At 46.0% G+C, this 16,322-nt stretch overlaps 1 protein-coding gene across 1 annotated transcript; it reads left to right on the top strand.

Moving 5' to 3' along the window:
• Positions 1 to 740: 740 nt before the first annotated feature.
• Positions 741 to 10,537, top strand: LOC131260291 (uncharacterized). The gene is made up of 7 exons (XM_058261987.1): positions 741 to 1,455; positions 5,306 to 5,458; positions 5,529 to 6,006; positions 6,144 to 6,311; positions 6,543 to 6,732; positions 6,852 to 7,000; positions 8,278 to 10,537. The coding sequence occupies exons 1-7, from the start codon at positions 741 to 743 to the stop codon at positions 10,535 to 10,537; spliced, it is 4,113 nt and encodes a 1,370-aa protein (XP_058117970.1).
• Positions 10,538 to 16,322: the final 5,785 nt, after the last annotated feature.

Below are 16,322 nucleotides of genomic sequence, written 5' to 3'. Positions count from 1 at the left end.
CCGTGCCACATTTCCCTGCCACCAAAAAACCGCCCGATCGATTGTTATTGCCGCGGCGTGCCTTATGTATATATGTAGTTGCCCTTTCAGTTTTGTAGGTCGCCCCAGCTACCGGGCATTGGGATCGTCATTGTTATGGCTCTATCTCTTTCGCAGGATCGTTCCGTGACGCAGAAGCACGGGCACTCCGCTCGCAAAGATCAACGCCGCTGAACCGAGCGAGTCTGAAGGATCGGTGAGTTTCCGAGTGATTAGTGAAACCGTGCGTGACGCTTGATGAAACGAGTAATGGTAGCGGAACCAACTGTCGAAGCGAATGTACGCCCGAGTGTTGGCAAGCGACGAAGAAATAGCTCGATCTTGGAAGATCATCTGTGCCCGGGCGTGTGATGGTGGCGTACGTAACGGTGTTTTACGTTTGAGTGCAAGCAGAAAGAACAAAAACAGCTGCTCGGAAAGTGTTGTGAAAATTCCATGTTCAAGTGCTCGCCAAAACAACGCGGTCCTTTTTGTGGAACTAACCGCAGTCGTGGATTATGATGAGTCTGTATGAGGTGATGTTGAAGAAGGTGCTTAGTGTTAGAAAAACACCCGTTCTATGTTGACAAGTAGTATATTTTCGTGCTGTAAAAAAGTTCACCCCACACAAAAGTCGCGAAGTGAGTGTGTACGCATACAAACAGTAAATTTATGCGTTCCGCTAGTCCAACGATAGCACGGCAAGCGAAATGGCGAAGCATATGCTAATGCTCCTGTTGAACCTGGTGTTTTCGCTGCGTGTGGTCCTCGCGCAAGTGGAAACCATCCTCGACAGCAGTGAGTACGACGATCTGGGACTGCCGGCGACAACGGTACGCAAGCCACAGATCGCCGGATTTCTCGCGAGTGACGGAACCGACCTCTACCCATCGATGTCGATGTCCAACGATGGTCCTTCCTCCTCCTCCTATCAACGTCCAGCGATGGCGAATTACGAAAGCAATCCGTTCATCGCACGGGCTGAGCTCTACCGAAAGGCTGCCGGTGCTCCACGACCACAAAGCCCTGTCCAGGGACAGCAGCAGCAACAACAGCAGCAGCAACAGGGCTATGATCCGCGCGACGGAACGCCCTACACGCGGGACATCGCCGTCAAGCAGGGCATCCTGCGGGGCTCTGTGCGCGTTATGCACCCACAGTCCGGCCTGAAGAACGTCGACCGGTATTTGGGCATACCGTATGCGGAGGCACCGGTCGGGTCCCGACGGTTCATGCCTCCCAGTGCTCCCATTCCCTGGAGTGGGTTGAAGATGGCGACAAAGCTGTCACCGGTCTGCCCGCAGAACCTGCCGAGTCTGACCAACGCGAACAACAACTACTCCAAGGGCCGGTACGACCAGATCAAGCGACTACTGCCCTTCCTGAAGTCGGAAAACGAGGACTGTCTCTACCTGAACCTGTACGTCCCGAGCTATGGTGAGTTTTGCTTGCGAAGAATTTTTGTCCGTTTCCTCTGATCCGGTTGCGTTCGACGTTGGTGGCCAATTGACGTCAAGTTGAACGAAATGTTGGAAACTTATGTTGACATGAAATGGCGAAAAAAACCCACACACAAATGACTTGAACCAAGAAAAAACAAACCACAACCCCCTACGAAGAATACCGCGCCCACCGCGCTGGGTGGGAAACACTCAATCATAAACCCAACGATCTCCCGCTTCCTACCCGGCGTCACCAGCGGACACCATTGGGCAAACGAACGATCGATTTAGAGCGTGTGCGAGCGCGCGCGAACGAAGAGCAAAGTCCTTGAAATGGGAGCACACCGAACAGCGCGCATAGAAAAGTGGCGCCAAGCACTTCTCCCCGCACGAGCTAGAGGAAGGCGAAGAGAGTCCCATCGCTTGGTGACATCCTTTCGAGCTGGCGGGGCTGAAGGGAAAGCCGAAAGGGAAAAAAAGATATGTGGGTCGCAAGAAGGCCAAATCGCTTCTGGTCCACTGTTTTCCTGCGATCGGCCGCGTTTGTTGGATCGGGGCCATATTCTTTGCTCCGCAATTCGGGATTTTAATTGGCCTCGGGCAGCGCCAATCGCAATCGCTTTTTATTTATTTTCCAACGTGCTAGGAGTGGAATTGAAGGAGGAATTTCTTGCTCGGGCTTAAGACGCATTTTTCCGAGCGCACCTTTCTCATCACCTCTGTTGCCTAGCTGAAGCATATTATGATGCTTGAGAAAACATTTCGGCGGGTAAATTTTCATAGTTTCGTAGACTACGTTGGTATGTACAAACAACACAACAAAAATAGTAAACTTTATGGTAATAAACCAGAAAACGAAAACATGAATGTATAGTCAAGTCATATAATCACATCTATAATTTGTGTAGTACTTTTATGCGAGCCGATTCCACTAAACCTATAACAAGTATTTTTGAAACTTGAACATATCTTTGAAAAAATCATGAAGAAAATCGATGACATCAATAGAAGAAATCAAAGTCAGACAAGTCTAAATGTCTCTATTTGATTTTTTGCTACATGCAATTATTTCCAATTTACTTGATTGTATATTGATCGATCGAATTAAAATAACATGCATATTATATTCTTTAAAGTAGCATTGATCAGAAGAATCTTAGTTGGTCTTAATGAAAAAGTACCAAGAACAATTTTCTATATTCTGCAATAGGAATCATTGAACGTGACACTTAAAGTTTTAAAGCACATTTTCGTTGAACCAATCGTTTGTCAGATTCAACTTTAAAACTACGCTGATGTGAAACATCTTTCGCTCAGTAAAAACTTTTCTCTGTTAAAGAAAATAAGAAAACTATCGCAACGTTAAAAAAACTGCGGCAAATGTGAGGCTTTAAAGGTCGACAATTTTCCCATTCACCTGCTCCCGTGATCCGGAAAAGCTTCCCAACGTTGGTCGTCAACACCGTTAGCGTGAAGTTCCTGGTCCAGCTTGTCACTGGCATAACAACAACCCCTCCTCTCCCGTTCCGGAGAATTCCTGAGTATCGGATGAAAGTGACGTACGAGGAAATGGTAAATGAGAAAACGTTAGTGACGGTTGAAAAGTTCGAGTTTTATTTTTGCTTCTCCCGTGCAGATGGAACCAACCGTCCTCGCACAACAACAAAAACAACATCGGTTTGTCGGTGTTTAAAGTACTTGAAGCTTGATGGAATGGGTTTAAAAACATGCACTTACAGATGCCAACCACGAGGGAGTTCTTGAGTGGATCGATATTGAGCTGAAGCGACTTGATGCAGTTGTGCTAAAAGATGCACGTGCTTCACCTGACCGACTGGCGCGGCAATGCAGTCGATGGTGTTCCGTGCTTGCAATGTTTTGCTTCTATTTTGATCGCTTGGGATGAAAATTTATGTTCGAATTATTCCGCGAGCGGTTGAGAATGAAATTAATTTACCTCCGTTTTACCCACATTCCGAAATTCTCGTTTTTTCGCCTGGCGTCTTGCCGCCCTTCCCGAATGATTTAACCGTTGCCGAGTTAAACTGAAAGGTTTCCGAGAACGAGATATGTTTTTTTTCTACCGATCTACCAGGGGAAAAAATGAAATCCACTCAGGTGTAATGAAGGGCGGAATAAAATTGTGAATATCAAAATAAATGAAAAACAACACTATGCGCTGTGGAAATACGAAGGGCCACGGGAGGCAGAAAGAGAGAGAACAAACAGGTGTAGTGGCATGCCGTACGAAATTGGAGGGAAAATATTATTATGCTCAGCAAAATTCAATCACTGACCCATTTCGCTAACGTGAAAATGATCACCCGACCTCGAGACGGAACCGTTCCACCCGCACGTCAGGCCCTTAACTCTGCTCAATGGAGAGCGGAAAGATCGGATGAGCTTTGACAGGAGTCGTTTTTGTGGTGTTTCTCTAGGGTTGCCCGCTTTTCATTTCTTCCACTAACGCGGCGGTGCGGGATTGGAATAACGCCAGTTCGGAATTTTATGATTTATACTGGCATCCGAAAACGGTCTGTTCAATAATTTGAATATTTCCTGGCAGTTTAATTACAGTGTTTTATTCTGTTTTCGAGCACCGGATGGTAACCAATTTGGTGTTGAAATAATAAATAAATAGGAAAAGAAGCAAACGTTAGATGCTTAAAAAACAACATATAAGTTAATTGAAAAGTGTTCTTATGGCTGCAGTATAAGTTACATATCTTGTTCATAGAACAAACCTATGAAACAGATAGTTGTTAAAAATGTGTATGCCAAAGATTTTAGAGTCTTCGAGAAGGTTAATATCGACCAGAAAGGTGTCAACTGTTCATAATCCAGACATCACCAAGTTTGCAAATAGGAATAGTTTAATATTTCTTGTTTTTCATTCAGCTGTGTCACACACTGGATTTTTTGAGTCAGTATTTAAACCCCAGGAAAACAAAAAGAATTTGTAGCGTTATATAGGCATGTATGGGTGGCATTGATGAGACAGTTTTAGATCTGCAAGAAGCGTTTTTACTACATAAATCATTAACATCTATCAACAGTATTTTATTTGACAGAAGTTTTTGCTGAGAAAACCCGTCCGTTGTATTTTGTGGTATTTGTGGTGTTCTAACTGCCTCGTTGTGTTCTTATTGGTTAACTTAAGACTTGTTTCACACACGTAATAGCTGACTATAAGGGCGATTTACAAAAAAATTAACCGAACCGATTTCAATAACATTAACATACAATTTCTGAAAGATGGAGGACGACGGACTGGTATTTCCTAAGATAACCATCCCGTAATAAATTACCAGAATAAAGATACATTTATTGGAGTAAAATAATTTTCTGCTAGTCAATATAAATCCGAGGAATTATTTTTATTCATTGCTAGTTACGTTCAACATTTGCAAAAAGCTTAGCAACTGAAAGGGTAGTAAATTCATGGTACAATTAGCATTTGTCATTACAAGGAATATGATTTTCTAAATGATACAACTTTAAACACTTTGATATCTACGAAAGCTAAAAGAAATTCTTTGTAAAACCTACCATGGATACGAGTGCAAAAAGAGCTGAATTCAAATAACTCCTAATTGAAATCGTTAAAATAATTCTTTACAACTGAAGCAATCGCTTGATTATACTGATTCAAACCCTATAATTCAATCCGCACCTATCTCGCGTTGGAACACCAAACACCCGAATGGATGTAACCTGCCGTTGAGTAAAAGGAAAAGTTTCCGAGGGGTGGGATCTGGAGCTGTAATTAGATATTGAATTTGCAACAACCAATGACGCACGACCAGGCAAACCTCCTACTTACTCGAATAATAATGTATTCACAGAAGGCATTGGACCGCAGAGCAAATATCCAGTGATCGTGTACATCCACGGCGAGTCGTACGAATGGAACAGCGGCAACCCATACGATGGATCCATCCTGGCGAGCTACGGTCAGGTGATAGTGGTGACACTCAACTTCCGCCTCGGCATCCTCGGTGAGTAACGCCCGGCCTGGGCTTCGACCGAAAAGCTATTCGTGGGTCTAACCGTATCAGCGCGTTGCAGGATTCATGAAGCCCGGCATCAGCGACCACACGACGAGCAACTTTGGCCTGTTGGACCAAATCGCCGCCCTGCAGTGGATCAAGGAGAATATCGGTGCGTTCGGGGGCGACCCCAAGCTGGTGACGGTGATGGGCCACAGTACGGGGGCAGCCTGCGTCAACTTCCTGATGGTGTCGCCGGTGGCCAAAGGCCTCTTCCACCGGGCGGTCCTGATGTCCGGTTCGGCCCTGTCGGACTGGGCGCTCACGCAACATCCGCTCCAAGCAACCATGCAGGTCCTGCAGGGACTGAACTGTCCGCTGAACGGCGAGAACGACGAGGTCACCGCGTGCTTGCGCCGGAAGCGCTACAGCGAAATTCTGGGCGTAAAAACGGCCTCCCCGCAGTTCTCCACACGCTTCGGGCCCATCGTGGACGGGCTGGTTATCCCGAACCTGCCGCACAAAGTCATGGGCCAGTACAGTGACATTTTTAGTGGGTAACCGTCGTGTGATTTATCCATTCCGTGCAGCAGCGGCCGAAGCAGCTCCACGCTTCCGGGCGGGCAAAAACACTAATTTTGATTTATCTTTTCCTTTTCCCGCGCCGTCCCCGCACCCGCCGGGTCGGTTATAGATACGACCTGCTGTACGGCATGACCGAGCTGGAGTCCTATCACATCCTGAATGCGGTTGCGCTCACGTACGGCCTGCTGGAGAACGAAAGAGACCATTTATTGCGCTTTTACATGCAGAATCGGTTCGAGATTCGGCCCGACCTCGCCCTGGCCGCCACACTCCGGGAGTACGTAGCTGGGGATGGTGTTGAACATTTTTACTATTTTCTACTTCCTGCACGCCTTGCTCTTTATCGCTCTCCGGTTCATGCAATGATTTAAATGACATCACCGCAAAACGCGAATGAAGCGGAAACCGAAAAGAGTGCACCAAGCGCGGGAGGAAAATTGATTCCGTTTGCAAAATGCATCGAAAATGGAAATCATTACCGACGCCGTTTCTCTCATCCCCCTCGCAGGTACACCGACATCTACATGGATCCGAACAAGGCCCTGGCCGACGAGCATCGGGACAATCTGCTCGAGATACTGTCCGATGCGCGCGTCGCCGCCCCGATGGTCCAGACCGGGCTCTATCTGTCGAAGGTCAACCCCAAGTGCTACATGTACGTGTTCGGCCACAATAGTGAGGCTGGGGAGTACGGACGGGTAAGTGGACCGACACGGAACGTGGTTCGGGAATGTTCCACAGACCGCGATTGGAATGATGTCTAATTACTACCCGACTGTTTTGTCCCTCGTTCCTCTCCATCACGTTCCGGTTACAGCTTTCCCAGAGCGTCGTCGGGGAGGATCTGGCGTACGTTTTTGGAGCACCACTTGGTCAGGTTGGTCCATTCCAGCACCACTACAACGCCCGCGAGCGACTGTTTTCCGAAGCAGTGATGAAGTATTTTTCCAACTTTGCCAAAACGGGGTAAGAGACAAGCGGTTGCTGGAATATGCGCATTTCAAATTGTTTGTGTCTATTTCGCTATTAATCTATTAATTAACCGATTCAAACCTTGTGCTACGTGAACGTTGCAATAATTTATTGTAGGAACCGATTTAACTGCTACTGGTTGCTAACTTTATTGTCCACTAATATTTATTGCTAAGTAGACAAGATTAATACTTTTTGATTTGTAAAACAATTCCGCTTAGTTGGAAAACATGTTACGAATAAAATCCTAAAAAAAAAAAAAAATAACGAATGAAAACGCAGCAAAGTAATTTTTTTTTTGACAAACTGAAAATCGCCAGAGGATCTTCATCTAAATGAGTGAACAAAGTCTTGAGGAAAGCCAGTCAAATGTAATTTGTAAATCAGTACTTACATTTGATTTTTAAAGATATTTGCTTTGTTTGGAGTGTAATATAGAAAATACTTTAAAAGATAAAATGATAAAACTGATACAGATTTTTTATTGTTTTGTTTGATGATGAGGCTTATCGATTTTGATTACCAGTTTATAATTGAATTGAATGAAACTTTTTTGTAAAGGTTGAGCGAGCATTTAAATCCCGCAAAATGCCTTGTTTATGTTGAGGGATGCTGTAATAAAACGGTTGATTAAAAAACTTTGTAATCAATGTTCTCATGTATGCAAATAATAGATAGCGTTAATTTACAATAGGTGCAAATCAAATATTTTAATTGCATGCGTTGCAACATGTTGCAAACTAACGCCATAACGTGTGTTTTTGATTTCCAATACGGTATGGAACAAACACCTGAACACTGACCCACCAAACACATATCATCGAAAAGGAAATTGGAAAGTAACTTGTGGAGAACTTCAATTGTAGTTGCACGTTCGTTTATATGCAAGCTTTCATATTCAGTTACTGCGGGAAGGAATGATAAACTTTTTCGAAGCAGGTTGAGTTTCTAACAAAGTCTCTTACTAAGTTACTTGATTGGCAAACTTTCGGCATGATTGGATTTTCTGTCCACCAAATTCTAAAACCATTCTTCTTCGAGTGCGAACCTAACGAGTTAAAGTAACTGAAGCACAACGCTGCAACATTCGATCAATGAACGAAGGAGATGGACTTGGGAAAAGTTTCCTTTTGTAAATTGTTCACCTACAGCGTAATCTCACTTAGTGATGCAATACCACTCAGCTGCATGGATCCGGATGTCCCTTACGCCAATCGATTTTCATCAAAGGTAGCTGGCTAATGGTCCATTTTCCTTTTCCCCTTTTGCAGAAATCCAAAAGCACCGTGGAAAGACCTGTTTCTGAATCTCAATCCGGAAGATTGGTCGTACTACGACGTCGACTGGCCGGAGTACAACAGCGTAAACCAGAGCTACCTTCACATGGGCATCACGCCCGTCGTGGGCCATCGTTACCGGCAGAAGTACATGAAGTACTGGAACGAGCAGCTCCCGGAGGAGCTGAAGAAGATCACGAGCTCTAAGACTCACGCGCCGTACTCGGATTTCTTCAATCCCACCACGAAGGGTATCGCTGGGCAGGGGAGTCGCGTGCGGGGAGGTACCACACCGAACCCGGACGCGTATCCCACCGGGCACATTAACGTCTATCCGATACGGGTGGACATCGAGCGTCCGACGGAAGACCCGTTTAGGGAGCTGCTCTATCGAATGAAGGACCCGCTGGCTGGCCCGGGGATGTACAATGCTCCGGCGACCTCGTCCGTCGCCGCCATTCCGTCCGGCCACGACAAGGGTCCCGCCCAGCTGGCCACGAGCGTTGAGCTGCAAAAGCACCAGAAACATCTGCAGCAACAGCAACAGGGACGCGATGGGTTCGGCCCGGACTCGGCGGATCTGGATGGCAACGCGGCGGATCTAATGAAGAGTGAGTCAACGCTCACGTTCCTGATCGCGATCGCCATCGTGTTTCTGCTGTTCAATATCTTCGTCGTCGTGGCGTACCTCGTGCGGCGTCATCTGGCGGCCAACCAGAGTGGCCCAGCCGGGCGGAAGGTGGTCAAGCGGAAGTACGACGACGCGATGCTGGAGAGTGCGGCCGCTGCCGTCGTGTCCGGCGTTGCGTTGGGCGAAAAGGAAGACCCCTGTGGGCCACATCACCCGCTGCACCATCATCACCATCATCATCATCTGCCCCATCTGCAGCAAGGTGGTGGCGGGTACATACTGGAGCACAGTCCCTCGACCGCGGCCATGATGCTGCGGAAGTCCAACTCCTACGAACCGGTGGCGAAGCAGCACTTCGTTGACCCACCGCCAGAGGGCGCACCGATCGGTTGCTCATCGGAAGCGGGTTCGCTTGGGCTCGATGCGGTTGACTCGCACACGAAGGTTTGCGACTGGATGGTGGCCTCGGCAGGCTGTCCGCGCGTTGTTCCTCCCGTCGTTCCTCCACACAAAATCAGTGTGGCCATCGACGCGACACCACAAGCGCGAAGTAACAGCGTCCTCCGGCAGGAACCGATCGAGATCACCAAGGCGAAGTCGTTCGAATACGGCTCGATGGACGAGGCGGACGGTTGCGACCTTCCCGACGGCCAACCATGCTCTCACAGTGGAAGCCAGAGTACTGGCACTGGCAGCACAGCCTCGTCATCCTACTCCAGCTCAGCCACAACGGAAGAAGCCAAACCAACGATATACTACAACTATCCCGACCGACAGCCGCCACCTTTCGCAGCCGAGCACGCACTGGAGGAAGTCACCAGTTTCATAGAGCCGGAACACGACCCTTCGAACGATATCAACGTGACGTGCCGGGATGCGAGCATTGAGAAGGATCCGCTCTCACCGGAGGAAGCGCTGCGGGTGATACAGAGGCGGAACTTCCCAAAGGTCCTACCGGATCATCCGCGCTCCGGTGGGGCAACCATCGGCGCGTCCATGAAGCGTCGCTCCCTGCCTCCACAGTCCCTGTACGGACCGCTTCCCCACGGCACGCACAGTTTACGTCGGGACGCGACGAACGGTGGCCGACTAGTTCCAGCCCCTCCGCCCCGCATCTGCTCCACCCTCGGACGGCAGGCACGCACGAGCAAAAACTTTATCAGCTCACCCCCTATCGTGGCCGAAGAGCCTCCGGTTGCGGAAGAGCCCCCGATCGCACTGAACACCCTCCACGTTGGGCCCCTGCTGCCGACGCACCAGGAGAGCACCTACATGACCATGTCCAGGCAGAATTCGGTCAGCTCGGAGTGTGACCCTACCGTGCCGAGCCAGGAAGGAGACGAGCAAGAGGAAGCCACCCCACCGGTGGACATTATTTGCATCGAACACAAGCCGGAAAGCCACTACAGTTACGTACGGCCCGTTGCGTTGATGCGAACTCCGTCGTCTTTCAAGTGTCCCGAGTTGGTGCGACCGCTTGATGACGGGGCACAAAGGGCGGTGGATGGTGGTAGTCTCGATGCTGATGACGCTTCCCGGGTTCCCGAGCGGGATAAACTAAGTTCCGATTCGTCCGCCACCGATACTACTTCCGGAAGCACCGGAACGATCAAGAAACTGTAGATAGAGGAAACAATGCGGCATGTTCAAACTGAGAGAGATAGGAACAGTGCATGGGGAATTGATTCACACTTGGATCGATTCACGCGCCCGGTTCGAACCGAATTGAGGGCAAGGACGTTCGTTGTTGGACGAACGGATGCTTTGCCGTGCACTTCAGAGCGGTCGAGTATTTATTCTAAGGATCACGTCCACTTTCAACAAAGCCTTCCGTAGGGTGTGCTACACAATGTCCCCGCATGCCCGCGGCTCCCTTCGTAACATTTGCCACCCAGCACCATCATCCCCGCAAGGCGCATCGACTGGCTCTTCGCCGGAGGCGGAGATATGCATTAGGACCGTATGAAGAGATTCCATTTATTGATTACATTAATCCACAAATCCAACACCGGAAGCTGAAAGCCACGCCGAACTGATCGATGTGCTTCCGCGTCCGCTGTGCCGGTGACCGGTATCGACTATTTATTAATGCTTTATTTGTACAGGGAACGAACGCAATGCAACACGAGTGCTCAAACACGGCGTAGAGTGTAAGCAACAATAATAGAAAACAAGAAAACAGGAACAAACGTGGAACGTATGGTGCGATGTGTAAGACAATAAAAACCACTAACTATAAAAGTTAAACTTCATGCTGATTTGTTTTTAGTTGCCAGTAGTGGGAGAAGGCTGAACATCGCCGTATGGCGAAACATAATGCTTAACACAATGGAAATCACTAATTGAGAATATTGTGTCTATTTTATGAATTTGTTCGGTAGTTTATTCAAATAATTATATTTTCCCAGCAAATAAAATAAAAATTATCTTAGTCGATTGATCCTGTACGATGTATAAGAAGGCATAAGTTTAGCGAAGTCTTTGTCAAAACTACATAATAGATTCTTTCTTCTTCGTAAGTTTCCATATTTTTCTAATGTCGGAAAAACTTAAAGTTCCGCCCAGGTTGAGCTTTTGGCGATGGACGAAACAAACAAGTTTGCATGCAAGAAAAACTTGCGTGATTTTCTAGCATGTCTTTTTATGGCACTTATGACCTACCATAAAACTGGTTCTTTGAAACATGTTTATAGTAACGTAAACATTAGCAAGTAATGTTATAGTAAAAATGAATTTAAATTTATATTCTTATTGGTTTTACACAAAACAAAGGTAAATATTTGTAGAGACGAACAACAACATGTTTCTTCTCTTTCTTTCTACCTGATCAAAGGTGCCGTTCGGTCCTCTCTTCCTCCAGGAAGGACTCGGAACGGCACAATCAAATTCAGCTCAACCTGTTGGTGGCAAACCGCTTGCGCGAGGCAATAAAGTAAAAGTTTTCGCGCGTACAAAAGTTTTTCCTTCATTAGTGCCGCGGGCAGTGCGCTCTCTACTGTCCAGTGTAACCCTAGCCTTCCGAATAAAAAAAAATGAAAACTAGTTACGTCCGAAATGGTTCCAGCACCAGGTGGACCAGAGATACGGCGAGCAAACTAGCGGGCAAAAGAAAATAACAAATATTAAAACCTCACGGTTAACCGGCAGCAGATTGCTGACTTCGGTGTGAGCAAGAAATGTGGATTGCACCGTGAAAGAAGGCAGCCATTTTTCAACGAGTAAATGAACAACTAGGCCAAACAAGGTGCTCACTGTTGCTGCTCGCTGTACATTTCTTATATATATAAAAATAAAGAAAGCGCTTCTCGCAGAATTTTTTTTCATTCCTGTCAGCGTGGCATAATAGCATTATAATGATCATTATATCGCTCATCTAGTATTCCACAGGGTATATGAACTAGTTAATAATGGATCGTCGATTTCCACCCCTTTAGCACGTTTTCGTCTCGTAATGGCGCATAGAGCTCCTCGTGTTACCCACTTAGTGCTAGAAATCACTCAAAACCATTTCAAACGGATTGTGTTTTGCGGATTGGGGGTTGTTTTTTTCCCTCAACCTCAAACAGTCGAACCGTTTCTTGGAAGCAATCAAAAAGACAATTCAAACCGCAAACACCACACCTTGTAATGGTTGAATTGGTAGGCGAATTGTTCGAAATGAAATCAGTAGCTAGCAGGAAGTAGTAGCTTTTCTTCGCAAACAGTTTCAATTGAAATTTCGAGTGTGAAGGTGCCAGAATGGACAGGACGGCCGAAAGTCGGTCAAACGCGGGGAAAACAATATCCCAACAACGAAAGCCGAGTTGAAACTATTCGCCCGGTATCGAGTGCATCCGAAAGAAAACTTGATTACCGACGGGTATTTTCGGAGCGGCTGGGGAATAGTTGCCCATTTGTTCGCCTGTGTTGCAGCTATCGATCCGCTGGCCTACCAGGACTACTACTCTCCGGTTCTGTTTCCTTTTTCTTTCCGCCAGGGCTTTTCCCTTGCTTTGTGCCCTGAAACCCCTGCAATACCGACAGTGTGTATCCCTTTGTCCGCTTTCCTTTCTGTCCGGGCAGTGAATTAATTTTTAATTGAGTTTTTCTCGCAATTCCCTTAAGCTTTCCTCTTCGATGGTGCTGCGCACTGTAGGATCTCCCGGTACTGAGCTTCAAAACGGGGTGGCCGACACTTCCGCCGTTCATTATACGAGTTACTTGCCGCGGCAGGTTCAGACCAGGCCCCACCCCCTTTACCTACAGAATCGTTCATTTACTCTTCCTGCTTTTCTTTTGTACACCAACGGAGTAGTTGGCTCTTGTTCACACGCGGTACACCGGTGGAAAATAATGAATCCGTAAGACGGAAGCTAACAAGCGGTACCGGACTCGATCGAAGCCGGATGCTGGCCGGGGCTTTCACTGTCAGGAAAGTTCAGGCTGCGCTTCATAAGACGGGTGATTTTATTTCCCGAGCACACTCCGTAAGCTGCCGAGATCGATGCTTTGGGGTTTTTCTTTTTGTTGTGTTTCAAAAAGCTGCTTGCCACTTGGGAATTGAGAATAAAACCAATGAGAACAAGCTGAAGCGCAACCAGATCGAACGGGATTACGAAAACTATCCTTTTTCGCCGTGAGCCCGAGCTGAGTAGAACAATGAGACTTTCTTTCAAACACTAACAAGAGTCTTGGAATAGTGGGATAATATGACGATGTTAGCTACAAAAATCGGATTACAGATTCAACAAATAACTCATGGTTAAATGGTAATTTGTTCATTTATTTTCATGAAAAAAAAAACATCCACAGAAGAGCTAAATAAAATATTTAGCTATATTCTTTTCACCATAAAGTAATTCTTTCGATTCTAGACCGAACAATACTTTTGTACCCTCGTTTTGTGTTTGTACATATTATTAGTTTCATCTGTCACTTTATTGACACATATAAATTCAAACTGAAACGGGAATTCCATTTTTGAATTTCAGCAAAATCATTTATAAATTTAAGAAACCAAACAAATACTGTAATCACATTAGGCTATAATCTAAGGATTTGAAACGATCCGCTTAAAGCTTGGTTTATTTTAATATTTCATTTTACATACAAATTGAGTTTCTTTTTACGCTTACAATTGTTTATTCGTTTATTTATTTATTTCATTAATCAACTGTATTTGATTAGTGATTAAGAAATTGTCTGCTTCTATTGTATGCTACCGTTGGATCCTTAGCTAACAATAAAGTAAGTATTTAGTCAAACAGAAATTCATACACTTTGATGGTCCAAATAACTTGGTAAATAGGTTAAAAGATTGAATATATAAATGAATTTATCAATCAAACTGTGTTCCAAACAAATAAAACAACAATTATTTCAACAAGAAAAACTCACCTCACTCATCCTTGCGCGCCTCATAGATTCACTGTGTCAAGACGGAACATTTGCCGAGAATGTCTCTGCGCTTCTTCGGCGTCCGTGTGAAGGTGTACCCCTAAGTACAATGGAACGCTGGTAAATTAAATTGTTTGCCAATGTTCGCGTTAATGGTGAATGGTAAAAGCTTGTTAGAAGCGGAAATGAATGGAAGTAAGCGTCTGTCGGCAAACCTGCACGAATTCCAATGAAACTTGCCTGAAAGTGGTTTGCCGAGTCTGTTTAAATTGTCTTCTCCTCAGTGCGTACCGTTGGCTATGGGAACGAAATAAACGCTCCGGAAAGGTGCGATGAAGACACGGCCACAGAGAACATTACAAGAAAAAAAGCTTTTCAACCGGAAAGGTGTAATTAGCTTCGGAGACACCTTGCAAGACAAATATGTGTAGTTCGTGCCTAACGGGGGTAATGCCATGTTTTTGGCGTACTTAAAGTACCTTGAAAACCGGTGTGGATTGGTTCTTTGTTAAGTCGGCTCAAACTTAACCGCCCATACACTTCTATAGCGTGCATATCTTTAATCCATCGTGGCGGTTGGTATAAGACTGAAAAAGGAAACCAATTAATATTTGTTTGTACCACATCACAAGAATGCAACACAATGAGGAATAAAAAGGGTGATATGGTTTCGGCCGGTGAGATGATTAACGCCAAAATTGATTTATGTTCCCCGGATGGCGCCTGGAACTGGATCCTTGATTTATCCTCAACCGGTTTATATATGCATATATAATTAAAAAATCAACCTGACACGCTGTTAATAGGGCCCGGCAGTTCGGTGAAGCATCAACACCGCCCAGTGTTACCATCTCGTTGGGGGTCCGGTGGAAGGGTTTTTTAAATTAACACTTTTTCCAACATTCTTTACCGATACCGTGCCTTCGGTGGGGTGTTTTCATTTATCTATTCTTTTCCCTTTCTCCTAGAGCCAGGATTATCAAAGGAACTTTTTTTCAAAAAGAGAATAAAAAACGCCAGGAGGCTCTTTGTAGGGATTTTGCTGTTATAAAAAGCCGTACCGAGGGATGCTCGAGTTGGCTTTTGCAGGAGCTTTTCGCCTTTTAGCATAATTAAATACTTCATTGACGATGTCTTCCGATGGGCTCGGGTGATGTGCACACATTTTCTGATGTTGTTCTGCACCAGAAGAGATTAAAGGTTGTTTACTGTAGTTTTATTCTGTTTCTTCTACTGTTTGCCTTTCTTTTAGAGAAATTGATTTATGTTAATAGATTCTTTCTCTATCGAACCATGTTTTCTACATTGTGAAAGACTTACAAAAGTTGTGTCACTTTCAATTCTCTTACCTAACCAAAGAGGTTGCTTCAATGTTTTCGCTTGTTTGGCAAGATCATTTTCACTTACGTTCGTAAATATGTACGTACGGTTAGCACACTCGCCTTCAACGATTATTCATCGCAAACATGATTCAGGACAAGCATTCGCAGTGATCCTGAGAAACACTCGGTTCCATAGGCTTGGAGGGGAAGCAACTAAGGAGTGAATGTGAAAGAATCGAACACGCAAAAGAATTGTTTCCAGTGCACCACAACCTCGAACCCTCACCGAGTGGGATGGTAGACGGTAAAGTATTCTTTACCATCGTGTATGTCATCGTTGTCATCGTACGATAAGTCACTCGATTCCTTTCCCACTCCAATCGGCTGGTGTTCGTTCTTCATGTTTGTCCCAGGAGGAAAACGAAATCCCAGTGCCGAGGGAGCTGGATAGATTGCTCACCCGAAACTCCCGATTCCACCCCGGAAGCGACAGTTAAAGGCACGGTAAAGTTCCGGGTAAGCCTTTGCCATGACCGTGTGCATTCGGCACCCAAACGACAGCGGACTTTTATGCTGCGTACGTGCCTCGGAAGAGGCTGCATGCCTGGTGGACGCTGTTTGAGTTGTTCACATCGTGCGCACACAAAGTGCCGGCACACAAACAACCACCTCCGGGATGGCATTCCGATACGTCGCCGTGGGAAATGCAT

The sequence above is a fragment of the Anopheles coustani genome, chromosome 3 (genome assembly GCF_943734705.1).
Source record: "Anopheles coustani chromosome 3, idAnoCousDA_361_x.2, whole genome shotgun sequence".
Classification (NCBI taxonomy): Eukaryota; Metazoa; Arthropoda; class Insecta; order Diptera; family Culicidae; genus Anopheles; species Anopheles coustani.
This window is presented reverse-complemented; position numbering and strand designations above follow the sequence as displayed.

Bases quoted from the DNA above. Each gene is read 5' to 3' on its own strand.
- LOC131260291 (XM_058261987.1), top strand. From the start codon at position 741: ATGCTAATGCTCCTGTTGAACCTGGTGTTTTCGCTGCGTGTGGTCCTC. The intron at 1,456-5,305 runs GTGAGTTTTGCT...ATGTATTCACAG, and splicing joins CCTGTACGTCCCGAGCTATG to AAGGCATTGGACCGCAGAGC. The intron at 5,459-5,528 runs GTGAGTAACGCC...AGCGCGTTGCAG, and splicing joins CTTCCGCCTCGGCATCCTCG to GATTCATGAAGCCCGGCATC.